This window comes from Astyanax mexicanus, chromosome 17, assembly GCF_023375975.1.
Source record: "Astyanax mexicanus isolate ESR-SI-001 chromosome 17, AstMex3_surface, whole genome shotgun sequence".
NCBI lineage: Eukaryota > Metazoa > Chordata > Actinopteri > Characiformes > Acestrorhamphidae > Astyanax > Astyanax mexicanus.
The window spans coordinates 48,079,697-48,090,343 of NC_064424.1; the positions used below are offsets into that span (position 1 = coordinate 48,079,697).

General features: G+C 44.4%; 1 protein-coding gene across 1 annotated transcript; it reads right to left on the reverse strand.

Annotated features, from left to right (window-relative positions):
- Positions 1 to 3: 3 nt before the first annotated feature.
- Positions 4 to 10,208, reverse strand: sar1b (secretion associated, Ras related GTPase 1B). The gene is made up of 7 exons (XM_022676702.2): positions 10,008 to 10,208; positions 5,458 to 5,533; positions 3,950 to 4,069; positions 3,446 to 3,511; positions 3,266 to 3,369; positions 2,624 to 2,755; positions 4 to 1,709 (listed from the first exon to the last, which is right to left on the reverse strand). Exons 2-7 carry the CDS (start codon positions 5,513 to 5,515, stop codon positions 1,593 to 1,595), a joined length of 597 nt encoding a protein of 198 aa, XP_022532423.1. The 5' UTR covers positions 5,516 to 5,533; positions 10,008 to 10,208; the 3' UTR covers positions 4 to 1,592.
- Between the last annotated feature and the right edge of the window lie 439 nt (positions 10,209 to 10,647).

Sequence of the window (10,647 nt, forward strand, 5' to 3'; positions counted from 1 at the left end):
GAGTCCTGTATTAAATGCAAACATTTATTACAATTTATGATGCAAACAACAGTATCTCCCTTACATAGAACAGCTGTTGGAATGATAGATGGTACGCAAAGGAACAGAACAGAAAAAGAGTCTATTATTGTGCCATTGCTTTGTACCTCATTAAAAGAAAAACATAACTGTTCACTGTTTGTTAATTTGGCCTCTCGTTTTTAGAAATTTTCCTTATTAGTCAGGTTTATTAAAAAAATGAAAGTAAAGGCATGCATAATAGTTATTTCTCTAAATAATGCACACGGCTCAAATAGAGAACTACTCAGGACACCGCTTATAAAAATCCATCTGTGGGGTTTAGATCACATCCCGCTCGAGCGCCGACCAATCACATCTCCACCATCTTAAACACCCTGAATCAGTCCGTCAGTGACCTACAGAATGGACAGAATGGTTGTTTATGAAAGAAGATAAGAGAGACTGTTGTGGTCTTTCAGAACTTGAATATGTTCATATTTAAGAAAACTAAAGAAACCCTTGTTTAAACCCTTTATTTTACACCAGAAACTGCCCTTGTCTTTCGCTGCTCTGCAATATAAGATCCCAGTTTCGTGGTTATTGCCATTTTACTAAAGCGATAGAGAAAGTTTCCTTCAGCGAATTTAAAACAAAGAACACTTTTTACTACAAAAAACAAAGTTCTGAGAGTGAAGTTTAAACTGATAAAGAACATTTACAACAGCCTTTAAACTGTTCATGTTGTGGTGCACTTTACGTTTTACAAGCTGTTTTCACATCTGCACTTTTTATTCTGGTTAAATCGGATTAATCAGAACTGGTCCGAGACCTGCGAGAGGAGATGTTCGCTTCGGTTTGTGGTGAAAACGTGATCTGAAGATCAGCTGGACTCTCTACAGGTTTGGGCTGTACTGTATGCAGGAGTTGCACATTTTGGTGCACTTCTGGTTTTTGCTTGTGTGAAAACAAACCCAAACAAACCAACGGTAAGACCTTCCAAATTTCCTTTAACGGATTTAAACAGATAAAAGCTCTGTAGGTGTGAAAATGACCGTATCTGTAAGATTTCAGGCTGTACTAAAAAAGATTAAACAGATTTAGGAGATTTTGGTAATATTTTATAACTAGATGGTTTTAGTTTTGTATTTTAGGGGGGAAAAAAACACGCAGATGAAACTGCAGCGACGCTGATTAGATCAATTCATAGACGCTCATCTTCAGGATGATCAGAGACGAGGGGTAAAGGAATATTATGGCTGAAATCTAAAGCAACACTGGTGATATCAGAAAGCTGAGGAGCAGGTCTGATACTCGCCGCTCCAAATCACAGAAACAGAAACCAAAACCAACCGTGAAGAAAGAAACCAGAAAAACAGAAAGACCCAAAGATTCTCTTAGAAAAGGAAACGTGAGAAAAAAAACTGCTGAATTTAAGGTCCAGATAGTAAAAGTCTGAGTTTAGGAGTCGCTGCTGTTTTCAGTTGAAGAGTGAAGGCAGGCTGTAGAACGGGACGGGGCGCAGGACGGGGCGCAGGGCAGCGACAGGACAGCGGATCCTGGCGCACCCCTCCCCCCTCCTGGCGGGGCGGGGGCTAATCGATGTACTGAGAGAGCCAGCGGAAGCCTTCGCCGTACCCCTGCCTCTTCAGCACACTGCACATAAACACCTCCAGCGGCCGTGTGTTCAGCTCCTTCAGAGGAACCGTGCCCTGCGGAGAGACACACCCACCGTCAGTCTCACTCTCACACACTGTCTCACTCTCACACTGTCTCACTCTCACACTGTCTCACTCTCACACTCACACACAGCTCCTTCAGAGGAACCGTGCCCTGCGGAGAGACACACCCACCGTCAGTCTCACTCTCACACACTGTCTCACTCTCACACTGTCTCACTCTCACACTGTCTCACACTCACACACAGCTCCTTCAGAGGAACCGTGCCCTGCGGAGAGACACACCCACCGTCAGTCTCACTCTCACACTGTCTCACTCTCACACACTGTCTCACTCTCACACTGTCTCACTCTCACACTGTCTCACTCTCACACTGTCTCACTCTCACACACAGCTCCTTCAGAGGAACCGTGCCCTGCGGAGAGACACACCCACCGTCAGTCTCACTCTCACACTGTCTCACTCTCACACTGTCTCACTCTCACACTGTCTCACTCTCACACTGTCTCACTCTCACACACAGCTCCTTCAGAGGAACCGTGCCCTGCAGAGAGACACACCCACCGTCAGTCTCACTCTCACACACTGTCTCACTCTCACACTGTCTCACTCTCACACTGTCTCACTCTCACACACTGTCTCACTCTCACACTGTCTCACTCTCACACTGTCTCACTCTCACACACTGTCTCACTCTCACACACTGTCTCACTCTCACACTGTCTCACTCTCACACTATCTCACTCTCACACTGTCTCACTCTCACACACAGCTCCTTCAGAGGAACCGTGCCCTGCAGAGAGACACACCCACCGTCAGTCTCACTCTCACACACTGTCTCACACCTACTTTGGATGATAAATGAAATTAGGCCAATGTTTCTTAACCGCTTCAATTAAAGATAAAATGTCTTAATTGCTTAATTTCCAATCCACTGAGTCTTTACCTTGCCCGTTGTCTGACCGTATAATCCGAATATTTCCCGCAGCTTTTCCTCACTGATGGCCTCAGGCTTATCGATCTTATTGCCGAGGATCAGGATAGGCACATTTCCAATAGTTTCATCTGTCATTAGTGCCTGTAGAAACGAGTCAGAAATAAAGCATTAAAATCACTGTAGTTCCTGTAAGCAGTGTTTATCAGGTGATGCTTCATCACACATGATCTACTTTCACAGAGTGCGTCCCAACTGCATGCAAATCACCACTAACTAGTGTTTTAGTGTGTAGTGTAGATAGTGTTAAAATACTCAAATACCCATAATAAATACTCTGTGAGTGTGATAATGATGGTCACTATTATCCCACAATGCAATGGAAAGGGAAGGAGAGGAGCGTTATACTCATGTGGAGTTAATAACGTATAGAAAATACAAAATATATAATTATGTTAATATTTAGTCTATTAATCTGCCAAACCCGCACTGTTAATACTCTGTTTAATACCCTTCATTTCAGGAGAAATAGTGAAAGAGCAGCTGTCCCATTATTTTTGTCTCTTTGGTGTTGTAGACTTTGTGAAGACTGTAGTCTGGGTTTGTTTTCTCTACAGTCCTCAACCCTAAACAGACAGACAGACTTTGACTCACGTCGAGTTCTGTTTTGGACTCGGCCAGTCTGGGGTGGTCTATGCAGTCGACGAGGAAGACGATGCCGTTGATGGCTGGGAGGTAGTTTTTCCAGACTCGTCGTGCTGCGAGAGAAAAGCTTCATCAGAAACTTCAGCATAAAACGTTTACTAAACTCGAGCGTCGCGACGCGGTACCTACCCTGCGCGTGGCCGCCAAGGTCAAAGGTGGTGAAGGTCATGCCAGCAATCGTCAGCTCTTCTGAAGCTAAAGAATCAATTAGAGAGACTCGTTATTTAACCCTAAACATCTCTGGAACATTTCTATACAGCCAGTCACAGGAACTCCTCACACTCATCATAAATCATCCTCAGCCAATCAGCCAATTACAGCGTACGTTTTCTCAAGCAGCTTTACAGAGATCAACGTCTGAGTCTCTTCTTAACAAGCTGAAGCGACAACGGCGGAAAGAAGAAGAAGAAACCTTGAGAGAGAAAAACCCTCCTGCGGTAAACACCGGACAGCACAACAGTGGGGTCGTGGGAGGAGGAATGGACCCAAGACATAATGTTTAATCACATGATAAGAGCTTAGTTATGTTCAACAAACTTCTAGTCATCATAAAGGCCATGCTAACATTACCCAACATGCTAACCATTAACCGAAAACAATAAAAACATGCAAACAAACATATATTGGACCTACTTGGATGCAATGTTGGCACATGTTGACCCAGTCTGTCATCTTTAAGCATATGCAGTAGCGTCGTCTTGCCCGCGTTGTCCAGGCCGAGAAATACTAATTTGCCCGATTTCTTGTACAGCCCTGAAAGAGCAAGAAACGTGTTTACTGACCTCATCACCATCACAGTCATCACCATCAACATTATTAACATCATCATTACCATTCAGCCTATACACACACACACACACACACACACACACACACGGATCTGGGAGTGAATGGTGAAATGAAGTATCTGAGTCACTCTAATATTAGTGTGGATGCTTTAGCTTTGATTGTGCGTTCACTGTGGCATCATTTCCACAAGCTTCTGCAGCATCACAACATTTATTTCTGTCCAGAGCTGCATTAATTCATGATTTCATGCTGATGATGGAGATTTGTAGAACTGTGTAAATTCTTCTCCAGCACATCAAAAGATTCTCAGTGAGGTTAAGATCTGGACTCTGGGGTGGAGAATCCACTTGTAAAGATGATGATCTCATGCTCCCTGAACTCTCTTCTTTCCCTGAAGCTCCATCACTCTGGAATTCTGGGTAAATCTGGACTCATCATCAGATCTTCACATGATCTTCTTCCACTGATCCAGAGTCTGATCTTTACTCTCTCTACTAAACTGAAGCTGTTTTGCTGGTTTTTCTCACTAATAAGAGCTTTTTTAAGCTACAGAGCTGTTTAGTGTGTTTCTGTGGAAAAGCTCTTACTTTTACTATTAAACATAATTTCCGAATGCAATTCAATTGCTGTTTTTCTACCATTTTTCTACTATTTATTTCACCATACGTGATCCCACATGTGAAATCAATTCCAAAGGTATCTGCATTAGGATTAATAGCTAAATAATAAACTTGGCTTTAATAAGAAGGCATGTGGACATTGTAGTTCACTACACAAACACTTGTAGATTCATAAATTCACAAACTTTCTCAAACTGAAGGACCTTCACATACAGCCGAGAAACGATACAGCAGATAACAGTGATCTGAAGGACACTCAGTACCCACAATTCACTCCGCAGGTTTAATTCCAGAGGGAAAAAGTAAAACACAAAACCTTAAGGCTAAAGTCTGCAGATGTTAGAGGAACTATACGGTGGAACAAACTGTTCAATTTAAATTAAATAAACCCGGGTTAGCATTATGGAATTTTAGTACTGAACTACGAAAACTTCTGTGTACTTTTACGCCTAATACATGCTAAAAACATAATGGGGCAGTTTCTCAGACAGGGATTCATCCCAGTCCTGCATTATACAGAAGATTGTCTGATGAGAGAGAGATTTAGACAAGGACTAGGACTAATTCAACAGAACAACCCAATTAAAAACTCTCCCCAAATGACAAAAGGTTTGGCATAAGAAGTAAAAAGTGGCCACACAAAACCGAATAATACGTTTGTGCTGCCGGTTTTAAAAAGAACACACAAAAATGAGTTGTCTTTGAGAGTAAAAAAAAATACATTGTACTCACCTAAAAACTGCAGTACACTACTGAAACCACTATAAATCCAATCAAATATGAAGGACATATCTGGGTCTTGTAAGTTCTGCAGAAAAAAAAAACACAAATATTAACACACAAGTTAATATCCATTTACTATAAAAACCTCTCAAACCTCTCAGTCAACAAGTAAACTGAGCAGTGAAAACCTGCATGGATTTAATCCTAAAAGAGATCAGTAGATCATCTTCCCACCGCCTCGTTTATACTAGAGATGGAAGATCGATCGGCAGTGTATAAGTATCGGCCGATTTTTAGCCAAAATACGCTATCGGCGATTCGGCGATATTCCTCTGATTTTAGCCGCTCTGATTCAGGGTTAAGCAGTTAATCAGAGCTGTGTGTGGATGGCCAGTGAAACTGCTCGCTTACAGGAAGCTGCAGTTCCTCATCCAACCACTAGCCGGCGCTGCAGCTGCAGAGGACTATAGTTCAGACTGTGTTTAGAGCTGGATATGTATAAGTTTTCGCTCCTCACTGCAGTTTCTGTGTGCTCACACTCCAGCTCCTCCACTCCGTATGGGTTTATACTGGACGCGCTGAGGAAGCCGCAGTTCCACTCTGGAACGCTGCTCACCTCAGAATGTTTATAACTGAGCGGTTTAGTGGACACAGCTGCAGGTAAGATTGCTGAAGGCTACTGAAGACTATTAAGTTGAAAGGGTTATTGAAGCAGAAATCAGTACAGGCTGGTTTATATAAGTGATTCATGTCCTCACTGCAGAGAATATGCATCGCTGTCATTGTTTCCTAAAATTAAATAGTCTTCTTCCGTGTTGTACTGTTTATTAACATCATTAAAACAGATTTCACTCATTCCAACTATTTGGGAATTTTGTTAAAAGCTCAGTTTTATTGCTGTTTTAAAATAACAGTTTATGGGACAGGCAGAGTCAGGCTTTTTCTGTGTGGCATTAATGTTGCATTTGGCTCCGACCAATATCGGTATCGGCGATCAGCCGATCGAACTTCGGAATCTGCCCCAAAAACACTGATCGGTCCATCTCTAGTTTACACCATCTCTTCACTACATTCTCTACCTGCTGCTGTAAATATTCACCAACATATAATCACACCCGTGTGGATCTGTAATGACTTTTTGATACCGTGGTCTGATCAGAGGAGGATGGGTCTGTGGGTCGGTGAGCTACAGGAGTAAATTTTCACACAACAGATGGACATAATATGTCACAGTGCGATGCTAAAACTGAAGAAGTTAAATAACAGACTCACCCCAACACCCCACTGATACACAACACTACAGACTCACCCCAACACCCCACTGATACACAACACTACACACTAACCCCAACACCCCACTGATACACAACACTACAGACTAACCCCAACACCCCACTGATACACAACACTACAGACTCACCCCACCACCCCACTGATACACAACACTACAGACTCACCCCACCACAGCTCGATACACAACACTACAGACTCACCCCACCACAGCTCGATACACAACACTACAGACTCACCCCACCACAGCTCGATACACAACACTACAGACTCACCCCAACACCCCACTGATACACAACACTACAGACTCACCCCACCACCCCACTGATACACAACATTACAGACTAACCCCAACACCCCACTGATACACAACACTACAGACTAACCCCAACACCCCACTGATACACAACACTGCAGACTCACCCCACCACAGCTCGATACACAACATTACAGACTAACCCCAACACCCCACTGATACACAACACTACAGACTAACCCCAACACCCCACTGATACACAACACTGCAGACTCACCCCACCACAGCTCGATACACAACATTACAGACTAAACCCAACACCCCACTGATACACAACACTACAGACTCACCCCAATACCCCACAGATACACAACACTACAGACTAACCCCAACACCCCACTGATACACAACACTACAGACTCACCCCACCACAGCTCGATACACAACATTACAGACTAAACCCAACACCCCACTGATACACAACACTACAGACTCACCCCAACACCCCACAGATACACAACACTACAGACTAACCCCAAGACCCCACTGATACACAACACTACAGACTCACCCCACCACCCCACTGATACACAACACTACAGACTCACCCCACCACAGCTCGATACACAACACTACAGTCTCACCCCAACACCCCACTGATACACAACACTACAGACTCACCCCAACACCCCACTGATACACAACACTACAGACTAACCCCACCACCCCACTGATACACAACACTACAGACTCACCCCACCACCCCACTGATACACAACACTACAGACTAACCCCAACACCCCACTGATACACAACACTACAGACTCAACCCAACACCCCACTGATACACAACACTACAGACTAAACCCAACACCCCACTGATACACAACACTGCAGACTAACCCCACCACAGCTCGATACACAACATTACAGACTAACCCCAACACCCCACTGATACATAACACTACAGATTCACCCAAACACCCCACTGATGCACAACACTACAGACTAACCCCAACACCCCACTGATGCACAACACTACAGACTAACCCCAACACCTCTCTAATACACAACATTACAGACTAACCGCAACACCCCACTAATACACATCACTACAGACTAACTCAACACAGGTAATGGCATTTTTATGTAAAACATTTTTAGTGAAGTTATTTTATTTTATTGTTTGTAAATTATCCAGGGCATCTTCAGACCCACACGCTTGTCTTTTCCCCACCAGAATGACGTGATCATAATGACAGCGCTGATAGCTGCACATCTATTTATCAGGGTGACCTGTGACTCCAATTGCTCAAACTGCAGACTAGCAGCAGGTTAAAGTACAGCAGCAGCAAAGGTCAGAACCAGACGTCCAGCTCAACAACACGTCAGCAGCCCTCGCTCTCCTGATGCTCCTCAGCCTTAACTTTAACTTAACTCTACACTCCAACCCTATAAACACACACAGCCTTAATGTCAGCTCTACACTCCAACCCTATAAACACACACAGCCTTAATGTCAGCTCTACACTCCTACCCTATAAACACACACAGCCTTAGCTTCAGCTCTACACTCCAACCCTATAAACACACACAGCCTTAGCTTCAGCTCTACAGTTTAACCCTATGAACACACACAGCCTTAACTTTAGCTCTACACTCCAACCCTATAAACACACACAGCCTTAACTTTAGCTCTACACACACACAGCCTTAACTTCAGCTCTACAATTTAACCCTATGAACGCACACAGCCTTAACTTCAGCTCTACACTCCAACGCTATAAACACACACAGCCTTAACTTCAGCTCTACACTCCAACCCTATAAACACACACAGCCTTAACTTCAACTCTACACTCCAACCCTATAAACACACACAGCCTTAACTTCAGCTCTACAATCTAACCCTATAAACAAACACAGACTTAACTTCAGCTCTACACTCCAACCCTAAAAAACACACACAGCCTTAACTTCAGCTCTACACTCCAACCCTATAAACACACACAGCCTTAACTTCAGCTCTACAATCTAACCCTATAAACAAACACAGACTTAACTTCAGCTCTACACTCCAACCCTAAAAAACACACACAGCCTTAATGTCAGCTCTACACTCCAACCCTATAAACACACACAGCCTTAACTTCAGCTCTACACTCCAACCCAATAAACACACACAGCCTTAACTTCAGCTCTACACTCCAACCCTATAAACACACACAGCCTTAACTTCAGCTCTACAATTTAACCCTATGAACACACACAGCCTTAACTTCAGCTCTACAATTTAACCCTATAAAACACACACAGTCTTAATTTCAGCTCTACAATTTAACCCTATAAACAAACACAGCCTTATTTCAGCTCTACAATTTAACCCTATAAACAAACACAGCCTTATTTCAGCTCTACAATTTAACCATATGAACACACACAGCCTTAACTTTAGCTCTACACTCCAACCCTATAAACACACACAGCCTCAACTTCAGCTCTACAACTTAACCGTATGGACACACACTCGCCATGGTATTTAACAAACACACCTAATGAACTCTCTACCGACCATGCTCGCTGTCAGAAGTAAACCTGGTCAGTAGGAAGCCGGATCAGTAGGAAGCCGGGTCAGTAGGAAGCCGGGTCAGTAGGAAGCCGGGTCAGTAGGAAGCCGGGTCAGTAGTAATTCTGGTCAGTAGTAAACAGGGTCAGTAGTAAATCTGGTCAGTAGTAAACAGGGTCAGTAGTAAATCTGGTCAGTAGTTAGCAGGGTCAATAGTTAGCAGGGTCAATAGTTAGCAGGGTCAATAGTTAGCAGGGTCAATAGTAAACCGGGTCAGTAGTTAGCAGGGTCAATAGTTAGCAGGGTCAATAGTTAGCAGGGCCAATAGTTAGCAGGGCCAATAGTTAGCAGGGTCAGTAGTAAGTCGGGTTGGATCAGTGGGTCTGGGTGAGAGTATTGATAAGCGGGAGCGGAGCGGCGGCTTTTCGGTAAACAGATTAAACTCACCCCGGTTCTGAGCGGAGAGCGGCTGTAGAGACGGCAGTAATGTCAGAGGGAGAGTTTTGTAGAGTAGTAGATAAGAGGTTTAGGGAGTACAGAAGAGTATAAGGGAGTATATCTGGCTCCGGGTCTCTCTCTCTCTCTCTCTCCCTGAGCCACGACGCTCAGCAATGGCTGCCTGTCTCACTGCTGCCCTGCCGCTTCCGGTGTGTCACCAGCTAACCCTTCCGCCACACAAAGCGCCCTACCCCCAAACCCTGCGCCCTACCCCCAAACCCTGCACAATATCCCCAAACCCTGCACAATACCCCCAAACCCGGCACAACACCCCCAAACCCTGCACAATACCCCCAAACCCTGCACAATACCCCCAAACCCTGCACAATACCCCCAAACCCTGCACAATACCCCCAAACCCTGCACAATACCCCCAAACCCTGCACAATACCCCCAAACCCTGCACAATATCCCCAAACCCTGCACAATACCCCCAAACCCGGCACAACACCCCCAAACCCTGCACAATACCCCCAAACCCGGCACAACACCCCCAAACCCTGCACAATACCCCCAAACCCTGCACAATACCCCCAAACCCTGCACAATACCCCCAAACCCTGCACAATACCCCCAAACCCGGCACAAC